Raw genomic sequence first — 17741 nt, 5'->3', positions numbered from 1 at the left:
TCCTCCAGACCCTTGCTTTTTTCTGTGAGGCTTTTCCTGACCCCCCCCCCTCGAGTCCCCCCCATTTTAAATCTCAAGCCCCCCAGCCAGCAGCCCCCGCTCCACGCCACTTACCAGTTTCCCGCAGCACGTGACCTGCCTCACCAGGTTCTTCTCTCGCCCCCTCCCCTTCTTGACTGCGAGCTCCATGAAGACAGACATTCCGTCTGTTTTGTTCACTGTGGACCCCCGCCAACCTAGAAAGGTGCACAGTCACTCCAGGACAAACATTTGTTGGATGATTGAATGAAAGAAGGGAGGAAAGAAAAGATTAGCCCTGAGACACCCACCCCCATGGTCTGGAAGCTTGCTGATGGTGGAGGGATTTGGCTCAGAGCTTTCCAGCAACCACAGCCAAGAGGAAAACATTTTCAGTTACAATCTGGAAACTCACCAGATGTCGGTAAGTCCAGATTGTCTCAATTCTGAGCCCCAGAGACCTCCTTCCGGGTTCTTAGGAATAGAAGCTCTGATGAGCAGAACCAGGAACAATTCTCGTTTGGACACTCTTTAAAATGTCCTTCCATGGTGGGGGGCACCCTGTTGGCTCAGTAGGAAAAGCATGCAATGCTTGATCTCAGGGTTGCAAGTTCGAGCCCCACGTTGGGTGGTGTAGGGATTACTTAAACTCTTTTTTTTTTTTTTTAAGACTTTATTTATTTAACAGAGAGAGGGAGAGAGCACAAGTAGGCAGAGAGGCAGACAGAGGGAGAGGGAGAAGAAGACTCCCCACTGAGCAGGGAGCCGGATGCAGTCGATCCCAGGACTCCAGGATCACGACCTGAGCCGAAGGCAGCCGCTCAACCAGTTGAGCCACCCAGGCGCCCCCAAAATAAACTATTTAAAAAAAAAAAGTCTTGGGACGCCTGGGTGGCTCAGTTGGTTAAGCGACTGCCTTCAGCTCAGGTCATGATCCTGGAGTCCCAGGATCGAGTCCCGCATCAGGCTCCCAGCTCCATGGGGAGTCTGCGTCTCCCTCTGACCTTCTCCTCACTCATGTTGTCTCTCACTGTCTCTCTCTCAAACAAATAAATAAAATCTTTAAAAAAAAAAGTCTTTCCATGGAGGCCAAAAGCACAGCTGAAGTACTACTGGGAATAGTGATTCTAGAAGGGACCTGGAAATTGAGGCTCCTGATATGTTGCTCTCTGTTCTGGCTTGAGCCAAAAGCAAAATGCAAAAAATCAAGAGGTATTTATTGGGGGACCCCGATGGGAAGCAGGAAACAGATGTGGGAGCTCATTCCAGGCATTGCTATGGAGAAAGGTCACATGCATACTGTGACAGTGAGTGACTAGAATTCTAGCCAGGACAGTCAGGGACAGCCTCACTCAGAATGTACAGGGGGAGGAGAGGCTGAATGTTGAGAAGACACGGGGTGTTTGGGAATGGGTGTGCGAGGGAGGCCTGGCCCACACCTCCTCCCAGCCCTGGGTTTGTTGGGGGTGGGGGTCGGCCTGGCCCTGGGGTCTCAGGGCAGGGTGCAGATGGGGCCAGCCGTGGGCAGGGACCCCTTTCCCCATGATGGAGAGCGCTTCCCAATGACTCAAGAGAACTTAAGCGTCAGGAAACTCTCACCCGCAGACCACAGGGTCATCTCCAGCCCTGGGGCCAGGGCCAGGAGACCCCTCCATCTTCCTCAGTCTCCTGCCTGTGTCGGTCATCACCCTGGACGGAGCCGTGAGACCGCTGGGGGTACTCTTTGGAGTCAGGAGCACGTCACGCCTTCCTATCTCATTTCAGGTGAGGAGCAGACCTCTTGCCAGCACCCCCCCCACACACACAGTGTGACCCTGCCCTCCTCCGTCTTTCCTCATCCAGCCACATCAGTGACCTTTGGAACATGCAGCAGCCTTTCCTGCCTCTGGGAGTTCAGCCATGCTCTTCCCTGTTTGGGAAACACTCTTCCCCTGCTTTTTACAAGGCAGGCTCCTTCTCACCCTTGGGGATCAGCTTGCAAATGGCCCCTTCTCCTTCTCCAAGTGGCCTCTCTCAGCCCTCAGTGGGTAGATTCAGTCCTGCCTGTCTCCTTCTTCAAACCCTGCTCTGTACTGTCTTCATAATTTGTGGCTATACATTTATTCGTTTGCATACTTGGTATTATGTCTCTTCCTAGATAAGACATAAGCTTTATAAACTCAGGGAGTGTATTTGTCTGGTTCACTGTTGTGTTCCAGCCTAGACCGCCCGAGGGGTCAATAAATATTTGTCAGATGTTTGAATGAATGAACGAAGGACGTGGTCCAAGCTGCAGAAATAGACCTTCTCTGGCAGAAGGGCGGTCGGTGGTCGGACTGGACAAGACGGCCGGGGGACAGGAAGAGAGGATGGAAAAGCCACCATTCTCTACGGAGCAAAATCACTAGAACCTGCTGGAGAAGAGTCCCATGGCCAAGGAGATGGGCATCCAGGGGACCGAAAAGACATCTCGAAATCTCGAAGGCAGTGTGGTGTAGCAGAAGGAATGAGAAGGTAATGAAGCCAGAACTCCTGAGATTTAATCCCAGCTCTGTCACCAGCTGTGTGATCCCCGGCAAGTTTCTCTACCTCTCTGTGCCTGAGTTTCCACGTCCGTCCAACGGGTGGCACCCACGTCTTAAGGATGGATGTATCTTAAGGCATCTATGGATTCAAGGCCAGGGAGGCCCAGGCCTGGCCCCCGTGGGTGGGCTGGCAGCGGGTCACAGGGTGGGAACTGTGAGTCAGAGGGAATTAGTAGGACTCGGGCTATTCTGCCCCTTACCCACCTCCAGATTCTCTGAGGCGAGGAAGGCTTTCGAGGAGATGAGCTTTTGAATTCTCAGCGTTTCACAAAAATAGCCTCGGCGGCAGAACCCCTGGTTTCAAGCAGACAATTTCTTTGTTACTCAGCGGCTGGTGGGTGGGTGGGTGGTGCCACGGGCTGCTCATTTCTTCAATGAACAGCTGTGCCCTCTCCTCATTGTCGGGAATAATCATAACACAGCTTCAAACCTCGGCCCAGCCTCCTTCATTCACGGCTCTCAGGGTGCCTGGAAGCCCCCACTCGTGTCTGCCGGCAGCGGGTGGGCCCTCCGAGAAAGGCCGGCCACAAAGTGAGGGTCGGGCATGTGGCCCCCGCTTTGTCCTTGCCCACAGCAGACCAGGCCTCGGGCTCTCAGAGGTGGTCTTTCAGACCCTGCCTCCTGGCCTCGAGTCTCCTATACCCCGGCCTCACCTCCCTTACCACCTCCAGCCACACCAGCCTCCTCTCTGGATTCTGGCAAGTCTGGCTCCTTCTTGTCACTTGGGGCTCAGCTCAAACATCATCCCCTCAGAAAAGCTCCCCCTGGCTGCTCCCCATTCTTGACCCATCATTGGCTTGTAGTCCACAGCTCGGCCACCAACAGCCAAGGTCCAATCTCCGCCAACTCAGGAGCTGAGCGAAGAGCCGACCTTGGCATTGAAGTTCCAACCCAATTCCCGGACTCCAGCTCTGATGCGCAGATGGGGTTCCTGTGGCTCGGGAGAGAGAAGGCAGTCCCCAGATGAAAGCACGGGGCCACTCCCCCGAGAAGGGACGGTGGGTGGTGGGCGGGGAGATCGCAGGCGTGGACCCCAGCCCTGGCCCTTCTCCTGGAGTGTGAGAACAGGATGGGACCACAGCCTGTTCTGTCACTCTGTCGCTTCCGCGCTGGCTGACTCAGCGAGGTCCCCCATCTCTCCCAGCCCATTTCCTCATCCAGAGCTGTTATTAATTTTTTTTTAGAAATTTTTTTTAAAATTTATCTATTTAACAGAGAGAGAGATCACAAGTAGGCAAAGAGGCAGACAGAGAAAGAGGGGGAATCAGGCTCCCTGCTGAGCAGAGAGAGTCTGATGCGGGGCTTGATCCCAGGACCCTGGGATCATGACCTGAGCCGAAAGCAGAGGCTTTAACCCACTGAACCACCCAGGTGCCCCTCCTCATCCAGAGCTGTTACAAGCAGCATGTGAGCTGGTGCTCGTGTGGGCCCTTTGAAAACTATGATTCTCTTTGGAAGAGAGGAAGACCAAGAAAGAAGAGAAGGGTTTAAGCCGGGTGAGGTTCCACTGGGAGGGTTCTCAGTCTAGTGAGTGGAACAGAATCCAAACTCCAGGCCTCGGGTGCGGATGGGCCACAAGGATCCCCACCTCTTGTGCAGGATCAGAAACGTAGCCTGTCCGAGCCTGATTGTTCTGGGAGGTTCTGGAAGAGCAGGGATCTGTGGTGGCCTTGGACAGCCCTGGGTTCAATATCTTTCTAGCCAGATAATGAACACGGGCAACTCCCTCCTCCTGCCCGAGCCTTACGTCCTCAGCAGCAGAGCAGGGGCGGCGGTCATAAATGGCTGGACCGCTGTGGGCCTTGGGCGAGGCAGAGCCCGCTGGGAAGCCCTCAGTGCGTCTTACTGGCTGTTGTTATTTGCGTTTTTCTCAATCATTTCCTTTTTGACCCCCTCCTCCTTCTGATCTTAATAAGACTTCTGTTCAAATGCCAGCCTGCCTCAGGAGGATGAAGGATGCTTGCGGGAAAGCTTCCTTCTCGCCAAGCTGAGGCCTAGGAGAAGGGGTGGGGAGGAACAGAAACCCCAGGTGGAGGCCTCTTTAGCGGGGCCTGAGGCTTAACCGCAGACTGCTCTGCAAACACTGAGCACCGCTGAGAAAGGGCCTTCTTCCCTTCTTTGCAGAGAGGCTGCGGAGGATCAGAGTCCGTAAAAGATTTTCCCAAGTGATCACGGGCCTGGGGATGCTGGAGCGGAGATCCACACCCAGGGTCTCTCTGATGTGGAGACAGGGGCACTGGGAAGGGCGCAGGGGTCATCCGACCTGGAGAAAGAGAGAAAGAGAGAGAGAGAGAGAGAGAAGCAAGTTTATCACTCCCTTAGGGGCTTCTCGATTGAATTGAATTGAATTGAATTGAATTGAGTTGAGTTGAATTGAATTGAATTGAATTCAATTCAATTCAACAGAAACATCGTCCACTGTGGGCCGGAGAAGGAGAGGCGCTCCTATAATTGCAGAAAAGGATCTCCACCGAGCAAGGGGTAGACCTGAGCAGTGTCGGTGCTAATGGTGGCCGGGGACACTGTGGATCCACAGGGCAGAGGAAGGTCTGAGAGTCCCCAAAACGGGGCTCGCCCCGCCCTTGTCGGGGCTCCCTCAGAGAGGGCTCCTCCCCCTCCTCTGTTCTCCCAGACTCACCACTACCCCCGGCCCAGACCCCGAGGCCCCCAGCACAGTCTCCTGTACACCCCCCACAACCCCCCACACCCCCACCCACACGCACACACGCACGCACACACGCACGCACACACACGCCCACCCACCAGCTCTCTAATTGCCAGGAATGCGGGCTGCCCCAGCTTCTCTCTCTCCCTCCTCCCCCCGCCGCCCCGCACCCCCCCTCCCCGCATTCCTCAGCAGCTACTCCCACCTGGCAGGGCAAATTATACCCCAGCCTGACAATAAAAGCCACTTTCCAAAAAAAGAAGCTTTAGGGCCGGGAGAGACGCAGCTAAAACTCCCTCACCCCGTCCGCGCCTGACTCAGGAGGCGGTGTCTGGCCCCGAGGCAGCAGGGCCCTGGGTCCCTTTAAGCCGGGAGTACAAATTCCCATCCCCGTCCCTCCCCCCGGCTCCTCCTGACGTCAGGAGGAGGGCGTGTGTGAGTGAGTGAGGGGCTCGAGGTGCCGCATGCTCACACACACACACACACACACACACACACACACACTCTCGTCGTACACACAACCCATCTCAGACCCGGCCCCTGCTGGCCAGCTCCGAGGGCCAGAGGGAGGCAGAGTGCTGAAGGCGGCTGCGGGAGGCGGTGGCTGGACCTCGGCTGCCCCGGAGAGGTAAGGGACAGGACGGGGCGGCGAGGGCACACCAGCTCGAGAAACTGGCTTTGGCAGGGACCACGCGGGGAGGTAGGACACGACGGGGCTGGGAAGGTGGGTCCCTCCCCTGGGGCTGGCCCAGCCCCGTTCCATTTACAGAGGAGGGTGTTGGAGGGTTTGTGGAGGAGCCCACCCGGTCCTCCCTCCTCCCTCTCTCCCTCCTTCCTCCAAGCCCCCAAGAGGAGCCGAGGCCGTGTGGCTCCCTGTGAGGCGTGTGTGTGTCTGTGTGTGTGGGTCTGTGTGTCTGTGTCTGTGTCTGGGACTTGTGTCTGGCCCAAGAGGCAGAGAACAGCAGACACCTGCCAAGCCGCAGCCTCCCGTCTGGGAACGGGGGAAGAGAAATGACTGGGGAATAATTGTGCTCCGACCCGATGCCGAGAGGTCGGAGCACAATGCAGCAGGGGGCATGTGTCCGTCCCCCTGGAATTCGGGGCTGGGGCCCGGGGACCGACCATTTAGGGCAGGCAGACAGTCGGACCTGGAGCAGCTGTGTCGTCCTGACTCTATTTCGTCCCCAACGCGATGGGGATAATTGTGTTAATGGGCTTGGAGAGGCGGCTCCTTGTAATTATCCTCGCCTCCGAGCAGCCCCCACCCAGAGCTCTCGCCTCTCCCAAGGCCACTCCTCTCCCCTGTTTGCTGGTCTCGCTCTGACCTCCGCCCTTGCCAGGGTGCAACCCTGGGGCGGCGGGGTGGGGGGGTGGAGAGGCGAGGGTGCTGAGCCCGGGGCTGCTGGCCCCCAGCTGCGGGTTGCTGGGACTCGGGGCAGCCTGGGCTAGCCCCAAGTCCTTGAGTGGCCTGCCCGGGCACAGGGAGTCCGGGCAGAGATAAGGGGTGATGCTGGCACCCGCAAGGGAGACAGCAGGTTCTTGCCAAGCTGCCAGCCTGCAGGCTCTTCCCAGGGAGAGGGGAGGGACGCGGCGCGAGAACAATAATAAATACGGAGTGTGAACTGCTGCAGCCGCTGGGGCTGGGGGAGGGGAGGAGGAAGTGCGCCCGGGAGGAGGGTGGGCAACCTCCCTGAGAGCCTGGCACCGTGCCCACCTGGATGTGCTCCAGAACCGGGCTCTCGATGGGGAGGGGCAGTCTGCAGCCCCTTGGAGAACGGGGAGCCAGTTCCCCAAAACTGACTGCATCCCAGAGGCCCCTCCAAATTCTGGATGTTTCCTTCACCCAGACTCCCCCCCACCCGCCTACCCCCACCATTTCCTTGAAGTCCTTTCCAGCATCTATTTCCCATATCTGTCCCACCCCTCCGGATCTGTGTCCCTCCACTCCAAAAAAAAAAAAAAGATCTGAGCAGGAACTGGTCACAGAGAGGCCTGGGAAAGGCCCGGGGACAGTTTGGGTCACGGGGTCCCCTGCCAGGCCTGGCAATGTTCACGGATGCCCGTTGGCCTTGGAGGGGCTCTGGAGGGAGGAATAGGGGGACCTACACTGCCAGCCTGTGGGGAGGGGACACCCGCGGGCGGGTCTGGAGGCAGGGCCCCAAGATTGGCACCAGCAGAGGGCGCTCCGGGCTTGGGTGAGAGGGTCGTGTCTCGGGGTCACCGCCAGCACCGCCAAGTCCCGGAGCCTGGTGGGAAGGGGGCTTGGGGCAGTTGGGGCCCCTGTCCACGCAGAGCAGCCAGGTAGGGAACAACAAGTAGTGGGGGGCTTCTCCCTTGCTCCAAAGCAGGTGGAATGATGGTCACTGGGGTGGCAGCTGGCACCCCGGTGAGCTCTGGGCTTTGAGGTCACACTGATTTGAGTTCAGCTACTCTAAGTGTGACTTTGACCAATCCTTTCCTCTCTCTAGGGGACTCAGAGTGGGAAAGTGACTTGCTCAGGGTCACACAGCCTGGCAGAGATGGGATGTGAACACGGCTCTTGCGGGGCCCATTCTGGCATCTTTACCCTCACTGGTGCCAAGGAAGCCCGAAGGCCTTCCTCAGGGTGGCCCCTCCCCCAGGCAGTAGGGGCATGTGACAAGGAGAGTGAAAAGGTCTCCATGAAGCTCAAATATAGGCTGGGGCAGCCCCTAACCCCCATGCGCGCGCACACACAAACACACACGCGCGCGCGTGTATGCACGCGCACGCACACACTGTAGGAGGGGGAAGAACCAGGTTTAATTAGGTCACCTCCAGCTGCTGGAGCAGCTTTGGCACTGAGGTATTTTAAGGACTGTCTGGGTGGCTGGGGGGGGAGGGGCTGGGGAGGTGCCAGCTTCTGGCTGGTGGTCCTGAGGTTGTTTCCTGCTCCTAGGACCGCCGACCGTAGATAAGACCCCGACATTGAGAAAGCCCTCTCACCGCCATCCAGTGCCCTGTGTCCTTCCCCTTTATAAGCCACTGTACCTTCTCCAGCCCGTGGCTGCTCCTGCACGTGGGGGCTCAGGGCTGGGACATACTCACTGGGGGAGTTGTTTTGAGGCTTGCCAGAGTTGGCAAGTGATTCACCCAAGGTCATAGTCTGAGTCGGCACAAAGCCAGAAATAGAACCCCAAGGCCTGACTCCCCAGTTTTTCCACACCCCCGTTCTTCCTTCACCAGCGGAGGGCAGGAGATGTCAGGGAGCTTTCCTCCCCCCTCCCACAGTCTCACGTGCAGAAAGCACCTCCCCTGACCACCTGTGTGACCCCAGGTAGCTTCTTTCCTTCTCCGGGCCTCAGTTTACTCTATTGAAGAATGGGGCTAATAACAGTCATTGTCACGTAGGGCTGTTGTGGGGACCTCCCGAGGAAATGAGGCCAAGGACTTGGCAGAGCACGGCCATGTGGCTAACGATCTATATGTGGTAGCCGTGCCTCTTGTCACGTTCGGACTTCCCACGCTGTGCCCTGGTCAGTCTGGTCCTCCCCCTGGAGGCTGGGGCTCCCTCCTCCTGTGCCTGTGGTCCCAGTGCCTGGCAAGCAATTTCCTTGCAGTTACATGTGTTTTTTTGACAGCCTCAGAGGACAGTTGGACTGACCTTCAGTAGGCATCTGGGCCAGTGATGATTCAAGCAGCTCAGGAGAAAAGTGAGGCTAAGAGAGGGTCAAGGGCGGGCCCAGGTCACACAGCACTGGGGGGTTGATCCAGTCGGCTTTCCCTACTCTGCCCCAGACCAGAGACATTCTCACAGTCAAGAGAGGACTCTGACAGCCATTGCCTGCCCCATCTTTTTGGGGTGTCTGAGAACTGGAGAAGCCCCAGCACCAGGACGATGGTCACCTGCTGACAGGGCTGACTCACACTGTATCACAGCCTCGCCTCAGGTTACCTCTGAACAGCCCCGATGTTCTGGTTTTACCTCCCCTAGTCCTTCTGTCCGCAGAATGGCCAGGTTTGGCCTTCATGCAGAAAAATACAGACCAGCGTGGCCGGAAGGGTCGAGCCAGAACACATGGGCAGGGAGACGTGCCCTCACAGGGGGACCGTCGATACAGCGGCCCCTCAGCCCCTCCCACACACGGGACAGGTGCCACTAATAGCCCTCGGACAGATAAGGAAACTGAGGCTCAGAAAGGGAGGGTCACTGGCGTCCAGCCCAGGCCAGAAATGGTCCCGACCTGTCCTCGAACCTCCAGCAGCCCGTTCTGAAGGGCTTCGTTCTGGGCCACATGTGCTCCCAGACACTAGGACCGAGTCCCCTGGGGGCTGGGCTTTACCCTGAATTGAAACAAACTTTCTTCAAACTCATGTGTTTCGCGGCTTTGGGGAGTTGATTTTCCCCTTCAGTTCTCAGGGAAAGGTCTTTTAGTAAAAACTCCAGCCGTGTTTTGGCTGAACCAGGAGCAGAATTTAAGAACACCATTTGCTTTCAGCTGAATCTGGGCTCTTCTCACTCACCTGCTGTGTGACCTTGGGTGAGTCACTCCACCTCCCTGAGCCTCAGTTTCCTTAGCTGTAAAATAGAAATGATGGAAATTCCAACCTTTCAGGGCCACTGGGAGATTTCGGAAGGGAGAGTGACCTCTGTAAAGACTTTTGCACTAGATACAGCATTCAGACAATAAAAGCCTGTCTTTACTGGTTCCTTTCTGCAGCAACACCCTGGGGAGAGGGTCTGAACTGGAAGTTTGCTCTGTGTCCCCTTATTCTCTTCTGGCAGGGCCCAGAGAGGGGAAGCCTGTCCAAGGTCGCACAGCAACTCAGTGGCAACGCAGGGCCTGAACTCAGGGCTCCAGAGTCAGATTACCTTGCTTCTAGTCCTGGCTCAGACATTAATTGCTGTGTGGCCTTGAGTGAATGACTTGGTCTCTCTGAGCCTTAGTTTCCTCCTCTGCAAAATGTAGTCATGAGGGCAGCTGTTGAAACAGGAATTAATAAGGGAGAAGCTCTGAGGGGCAGGGCAGGGACCTGGTAGGTGGGCAAGACCTTGAGTTACAGGAAAGAGGGGGGTGGGGCTGGGCTTGGCTTGGCTCCGCTGGGGCTCTCCTTCCTCCCACTCCCTCTTCCCCCTAAGCCCAATTTAGCAGCCGTGTCTGGGAGGGGCGACCTCTCGCCCAGCACCTGCTGTTCTCCCCCGCACTGCCTCCCATTTCATCCTCACAGGAGCTCTGGAGGACGGTTCCGGCACTCCCCGTTTTCCAGAAGAGGAGGGAGTTGGGGGAGATCCGAAAGCAGCACCCTCTGCCCCCCTGGAGGCGGCCTTTTCTGCACCCCCAGCCCTCTCTCCTAAGGCCAGCCGTGGGCTGCTTGCGCAGAGCCAGTGTTTGGGGTGGGGTTGAAGGGCCGGAAGCAGCCAGGCCTGTGGGGCCAGAGGGCAGGAAGGCCTATCCCTGCCCTTACTCTATCCCCCTCTCTTCTGCTGCCTAGTCCCTTATGGGGAACCCATTTTGGGGAGGGGAAGGGAGAGGGGCCTTCCCTCACCCCTAACCCTGGGTAATTAATCAATGCATCTCTCCCCCTTCCCTGCAAGAGGCTTCGTTTGGGTCGGGAGACCCGGCTGGCCTGGCCAGAGCAGGGCCTGGCTCAGCTGTGTCTCCCTGGTAACGGCTGTGGGCTGCCTCTGCCCCTCCTCCCCACGACCTCCCAGCACCGGCTGTCACCACCAAGCACAATACCAGCTCTGGGAAAACTGTGCAGTGGGCAGGCTGGGACTGCCCCGCTTTCTGGACAGAAGGAAGGGGAGCGTCTGTCCACCTGCCACCCGTGCCCAGGTGCGGAGGGGACACCTGAGCGGGCAGTGTGAGGCCCCGACGTCTCTTGCTCTCCTGGCTTGGACTGCTTGGGTAGTTTTGCTGCCCGGTTTCCTTTTTGATAACAGCTTTATGGCGATATAACCCACATACTGTATGAGTCAACCGTTCAAGGTGGACAAGTCAGTGGTTTTCAGTATAGGCACAGAATTGTGCAACAAGGCCATGATCAACCTCAGGACATTTTCATCGCCCCAGAAAGAAACTGCACCTGTTAGAATTTACTCCCCATGACCCCCCCCCCCCCCCAATTCCTGGCAACCACTGATGTCCTTTCTGTCTCTGTGGACTTGTCCATTCTGGACATGTCACATGAATAGAATCACACAACGTGCTTTCTTGTGGCTGGCTGGCTTCTTCCACTTGGCGTAAGGGTCTCCAGGCTCATTGGTGTTGCAGCCGGTGTCAGGAACTCCCGTTCCTCTTTACGGCTGAATCCTATTCGGCTCTGTGGCTAGACCACGGTTTGTGTCTCCGCTTGTCTGTTGATGGACTTCTGGCTCGTTTCCACTTTGGGCCTGTTGTGGGTAATGTTGCTGTGAACGCTCAGGCCCAAGTTCTCGTGTGATTGCATTTTCTTCTCTCTAAAAATGGGAATAAAAATGCCAAACCTGGCCCGGCCTCCTGGAGCAGGCTCGGAAAGAAAAACCCCACGTCGGCCTCAGGGGGCTGTGAGGAGCTGTGAGGGGCCGTGAGGGAGCAGCTCTCCTGGGTGGAGAGGCATGTTGCGGGGCGGGGGTCTGGGGAGGAGGAAGGCCGCATCTCCACCTGGAGGCCGGGCAGAAGCAGCTCCTGATCCTGACCCAGACGGGTCCCACTTGCTGTGTGACCTTGAATGGCGGCCAGGAGACCTGCCCCACTGTTGGATCTTGTGACTTCTCCGCTCTCCCTTCCCTTGCCACACTGCGTTTCAGGGCGATTCTGCCCTGGAAATTCTAGGCCGGAGTGGGGGTGGGGCACAAGATGGAGGCCAGAAATAGGGTTGCGGCTCAGGGATTTACCTTAGGCCCTAGGGTCTTTGAAGAAGGGGGCTGAGGAGGTGGAGAGTCCCGTCCTCATTCCTGCACAACTGTAGATTATGATGGGGCCTCTGGGAAGGCCTAGGCTTAGCCAAGGCTCACCGGAGCTGGTGAGGGAGTCCGGCAGGGTTTATCAGCTGCATTATACAGATGAGGAGACTGAGGCCAGTGGAAGTTCTCCCCAAGGTTGGCGGCTGGTACGTGGCAGAGCTGGAGGGCTCCTGGTCCAAGTGTCCAGTCTGGCCCCACTGTGGCCCCGGGCTCCGTCCACAGCCCGGCTCGGTACCCTGAGCCGTCCTCCCCGGGGTTCCACGGCAGCGTCTCTTAGGGTCTGAGACTTCCCAGCCCCGGTGGGGAGAGAACTATGTTCTCTTCCTCAGTAGAGGAAAATATAGGGTGAATTTTTTCAGGGTCATCCGGGCACTTAGCAGGTGATGAGGGAATTTCTACTGCTGAGCATTGACGATAGCCATTCATTGGGTATCTCTGAGATGCCGATATTGTCACACACTCCGTCAGTGACCCCTCGCAACCTTGCGCGGTAAGTATTCTCAATCTCACTTCAGAGCAGAGGAAAATAGGGCTAAGGCAAACTCACCAGCGTTCCCAAGGGCTTCCCACGCCCCCGCCCTGGCATGGAGAGAGGTGCTGAATCCTGACAGCAACCTTGCCGCCAAGTGAAGACCAGCACTAGCCCCATTTTACAGTGCAGAAAACTGAGTCAAAGATTAAAAGCGTTGACCAAGGCAGGCTGCATAGCCGGTTAGGGGCAGGAGGCAGGATTCAAACCCAGGTCACCTGGCTCCAGAGCCTGCACTGTCTCCTGGAACTGTTGAAGTCACCAAGTGACAGTGACGAAGCTGAGATTCGAGCCCAGGTGTGTGGATGTGAAGCTGCTCACACTTGGGCCAAACTGTGTTCCAGATGGTCACTGGCTGCTTTCCCCATCCTACCTCCCAGGGCCCTGGAGTTAGAGAACTGAGCCTTAAGCTGGAAGGACTTGGAGGTTAGTTTTAGCTTGGACCATCCCTTGTGACCCAATACCGTGGACGGGGGACTTCAACGACAGTTTAACTCTCACAGTTCTGGAGGCTGGCGGGCCGAGATCAGGGAGCCAGCATGGTCTGGCTCTAGTCAGAGCCCCCTTCCTATAGACAGCTTCTGTCTCGCTGTGTCCCCACGTGGCGGCGAGGAAGCAAGGTCTTTGGGTCTCTTCTTCCAAGGGCACTAATCCCATCACGCCCCCCCGCACCCCTCTCCCACTCACCTGCTCCAAATGGCTTCCCAGAGGCCCCATCTCCAAATACCACCACATTGGGGTTAGGACTTCCAGATAGGAATTTTAGGGGGAAATAATTCAGCCCAGAGCAAGCTTATAGGACCGTTTTGTCTTTCTGGGAAGGATTCTGAGTCAGTGTGGGGCTATGAGTGGCCTGAGGTCACTCTGTGAGGGTCGGTGAACCGGCCCAACCCTCCAGGCTCCGGCCTGGTGTCCAGAAGATGCTCAGCCTGGCCCATACTCAACTCTGCCTCTTTCTCTCCCTTCTAGACGGAGCCCGTGGCTGGTGCGGCTGCCGAGCAGGGCCAGGCCGGGCCCTGCCCGCAAGGACGCCCAAGTTCTTCACCGGCCCCTGTGCCTGGGAGCCCACCGGGCTCTCTCGCGGGACCCGCCATGACTTCAGAACCCACGTCGCCCCCGGTAGTGCCCCCACTGCACTCCCCCAAGTCTCCTGTCTGGCCCACCTTCCCCTTCCACCGGGAGGGCAGCCGGGTCTGGGAGCGGGGCGGCGTCTCGTCCCGGGACCTGCCCAGTCCTCTGCCCACCAAACGGACCAGGACGTATTCAGCGTGAGTACCTGCCCCTCGCCCAGGCTCCGGGGATCTTTCCCCAGGACAAGGCTCCAGTCCTATCCTTGTGTAACCCCTGCTGTCCTCACTCAAGGACTCAAGGGAGCTGGATATGGACCTTCCAGAAACTACTGTGTTCATTCATTCATTCATTCTTCACTCCACTAAGATCTACTGAGCATCTGACTAGGGCATCCAGTGGTGAATAAGACAGTCTCTGCCTATAAGCTGTCTATGATCCAGAAGGAATTTGTCTACAGTTCACCTCCACCCAGCAGGGTTGGGAGAGAGGACACAATGTCAGGCATCAGGGGGGATGAGGTCCTAGTGGGTTTGGAGGACGTGTTAGGTGAAGAAGGAAGTTGGGTGTTCAAGGTACATGGGTCAGCCTGGACCAAAATGGAAGCAAGGACTGACCTCTGGTGAGGGGTGGGTGGGCTAGACAGAGACCAGACTTGGGCCTCTGGGGTAGTTCGCTGGCTGGGGTCACATGGGAGAGGCGATTTGGAGAGATCACAGGCGGACTGACTTGTCTTGGCCAAAGGAGAGATTTTTTGTTTTTGCTTTAAGTAAGCCCTACACCCAACATGGAGCTTGAACTTACAACCCTGAGAGCAAGAGTCACGTGCTCCACCGACTGAGCCAGCCAGGTGTCCCTAAAGGAGAGGTTTTGGATGGGACTGGTTGTCCCCTGTGTCCAACCCAAGGCTGGGCACAGAGCAGATGCTTGATAAATGATAAATGAGTGGGTAAGGGACAAATAAGTGAATAGGATACCGTGACCTCGAAAGGTAGTGAGCTCCCCATTTTGAGAGGTATTCGAGTTCAGGTTCGGTATTCTTCACTCAGAAGTCTTACAGCAGGAGCCCATGTAAACCTGAATCGTCTCAGGAGGAAAGGGTGCTCTGCACAGAGAGGGGCACTGGCTGGGAGTCAGGAAATTTGCTTGCTGTGTTCCCTTGGAGAGCCAGTTGCCCTCTCTGGGCCTCAGTCTCCTTATTGTCCAATGGGACCATGACAGAGCATTACCATGTGCAGTTTCTGGGCTGGGGAGGACTTTCTACAGCCCTGGGACAGGCTCTACAGGCAGACATGGCCAGGGAGGGCTGTGGGAGTCCAGGGAGGGGAGTCCCCAGATCACAGCTCTAATCCCCCTACTCTTACCTCAGGACAGCCCGGGCCTCGGCTGGCCCCGTGTTCAAAGGCGTCTGTAAGCAGTTCTCACGCTCACAGGGCCACGGCTTCATCACCCCCGAGAATGGATCCGAGGACATCTTTGTGCATGTATCTGAGTGAGTCCCTCCCCCACTACATTCCTGGCTGGGCCCCTACTGCAGGCTCCTGGCAAGGCCTCTAGAAACGCCTCTCCAGGCCTGTACCCTGGCTGGCTGAAGTCTGTGTCCCTGGCATCTTTCTCCTCCTGTCGCAGGGGCTGCTGGTGCGTGGGAGGGGGAGCAGGGGAAGGCTGGACCAGGTTGGGGGGGGGGACATCCCGGCCCCAGAAGCCCCGGGAACTACTGGCTGAGCCCTGGGATCCAGCATCACGGGCACTGAGAGGGCGGGGCCAGCCCCTGGGTCTTTCGGCCTGGAAGGTAGATGGGCATGGGAGAGCTGACCTAGGCCTGGCCCCCAGCCCCGGTGCCAGGCAAACCTGGGGAGGGCACTGAGCTTCTCTAGGCCTCCAGACCTCCCTTGCCTTTCGTGTCTCAATCCCCAAAAAGCACAGACAGGAGGGACCATTTCGGAGTCCCATTTTACAAGTTAGAGAGCTGAAGCTCTGAGAAGGGAGGGGAGGCCACCCTCAGGCCAGCCCGCGGCGGGTGTCTGGGAGTGGGGCCCGCTGCTGGGCTGACGCCGCTCTCCTGCCCGCCAGCATCGAGGGGGAGTACGTGCCCGTGGAAGGCGACGAGGTGACCTACAAGATGTGCCCCATCCCACCCAAGAACCAGAAGTTCCAGGCCGTGGAGGTGGTGCTCACCCAGTTGGCCCCACATACTCCCCACGAGACGTGGTCCGGCCAGGTCGTGGGCTCCTAGGCTGGGGGGCTCGCGTGTCAGCCGCCGGGCGGGTGGGGAGCCACACAGGGTAGATGGGCAGCTGGGGGCTCCAGGCCCCGCTGCACTGGCTGGCCCGGTCCCCTGGGCGGCCTCAGCATACACGTCTGTCTGTCTGTGCTTGTGGCCGTGAGCACGTGCCTCCATCCGCCCCCCCGTGACCCGTGACTGTTGCGTGAGCTGGACCAAGGGGAGGCCCCCAGCCCCGCCTGTTTGTCCGCTGTCTGCTTCCCCTCCCTGCCACATCCGCACAGGACCCTCTCGCCCTCCTGTCCACCGAGCCCGAGGGCCTGCGTCGGGCCTGGGCCCGGGAGGCAGCGGGCCCCGGTGGGCTGCTGTCCATACCAGCGTGTTGCCCTCGCCTCTGCTCCAGGCCTGGCCCAGGGACCAGACTCTGCTTGTGCTCCTTACCCCTCCCCCCTGGGCTGGGGCCTCCCACGGTGGCCTGCAGCCCTTCCCTCAGAAGCCTGGCCAGCGAGAGCTCTGGGGGCGCCTCCCAGCCTCTGGCAGGGGAAGAGGGTCACCCTTGGAGTCAGACCCCCCCTCACTGCCACGGGCCCAGCCTCCCTTCCTTCCACCTGCTCCCTCCTCTCAGCGTCCCGGAGAGGCAGGCAAGCAGGAGCTGAGGGCAGAGGCGGTTTTGGGGTCTCAGTTTTGCCGGCCATGGTCCCTCTGCCTCCTCAGTTTGGCAATGGCTCTGTGAGCTCAAGGCCGTGTCCCCTCCCCTGGGCTGCACTGAGCCACGCCACCACCACTCGGGAGACACGGATCTGTGGAGGGGTGGGGGCACGTCTCCCCCGGCTTGGACGGAACCATCCCCCTCGCCCTGACCCACAAACGCCGCTGATGCTCTGCCCATGCCCAGATGTGGCTGCTGAGGACCCCACCAGGCAGGGCCAGGCAGGGGCACCCACAGGCTGGCCCTCGGCCCAAGACCACTAGCCCCGCAGCCCCTTGCTGGACTCTCTCCCTGAAGCTTCAGCCCTTACTACTGGCCCCAGTAGGCCAGCGGCTGGGGGGTATGGTCCTGATCTCGTGCATTGGGTCCCTTAAGGTGTGTGCGTCTGTGCGTGTATGTGTCTGTGTGCATTGGCTCTCGGGTGAGGGGGCTGGTGTGGCCTGGGAGGCCAGAAAGGAGAGGCTTTGCCTCCACTACCCCCGCCATCACCACCACACTCCTTCCCAGAGAACACACCATTTGATGGTACAAGAAATGGGGGTCGAGTAAAGGCCTGCCAGGGACAGTGATCCTTGTGAGACCGGGTCTGGGAGTAAAACAGGTTCAAATGCCCAAGATGAGGGGTATCTGTTTAGAAGGATCCCCAGTACTGCAGGTGCCCCGAGGCCCGCGGGGTAGCAATGAGCTGGGGTACGTGCACCACACGTCGGTCCCTACCAGGCTGGGGGGTGATCAGAGCTGCTGAGAAATGGAATGGCCCAGCCTGACCACTTCGTCTGAGCCCAGCTGTTCGGACAAGGCCCGAGGACTTGCCCCAGAGGAACAAGGACTCCCTGGCTTCCTTGGCAGAAGGTTTATGGGTACAGGTTAACTCCTGGGAGCCCCCAAGCCTCCCTCCTTTGAGCAGACCCCCCGTTTTTAGGCACTAGCCAGGACAGAAGATGTGGTAATATCAGCATCAGGGCTGCCTGGGAGGCAGGGGGCGGCTGTGCCCCTCCAAACCCATGCCCCACAGTGTCCAAACCACCTGGACCCCCTCCCAACCCCCATCCTTCCTAAC

The 17741-nt window shown here is 58.2% G+C and overlaps 1 protein-coding gene across 1 annotated transcript; it reads left to right on the top strand.

Moving 5' to 3' along the window:
• Nucleotides 1-5692: 5692 nt before the first annotated feature.
• On the top strand, nt 5693-16265 carry CSDC2 (cold shock domain containing C2). The gene is made up of 4 exons (XM_059401910.1): nt 5693-5875; nt 13650-13948; nt 15118-15240; nt 15822-16265. Exons 2-4 carry the CDS (start codon nt 13773-13775, stop codon nt 15982-15984), a joined length of 462 nt encoding a protein of 153 aa, XP_059257893.1. The 5' UTR covers nt 5693-5875; nt 13650-13772; the 3' UTR covers nt 15985-16265.
• Nucleotides 16266-17741: the final 1476 nt, after the last annotated feature.

The sequence above is a fragment of the Mustela nigripes genome, chromosome 6, assembly GCF_022355385.1.
Source record: "Mustela nigripes isolate SB6536 chromosome 6, MUSNIG.SB6536, whole genome shotgun sequence".
Lineage (NCBI taxonomy): Eukaryota > Metazoa > Chordata > Mammalia > Carnivora > Mustelidae > Mustela > Mustela nigripes.
This window is presented reverse-complemented; position numbering and strand designations above follow the sequence as displayed.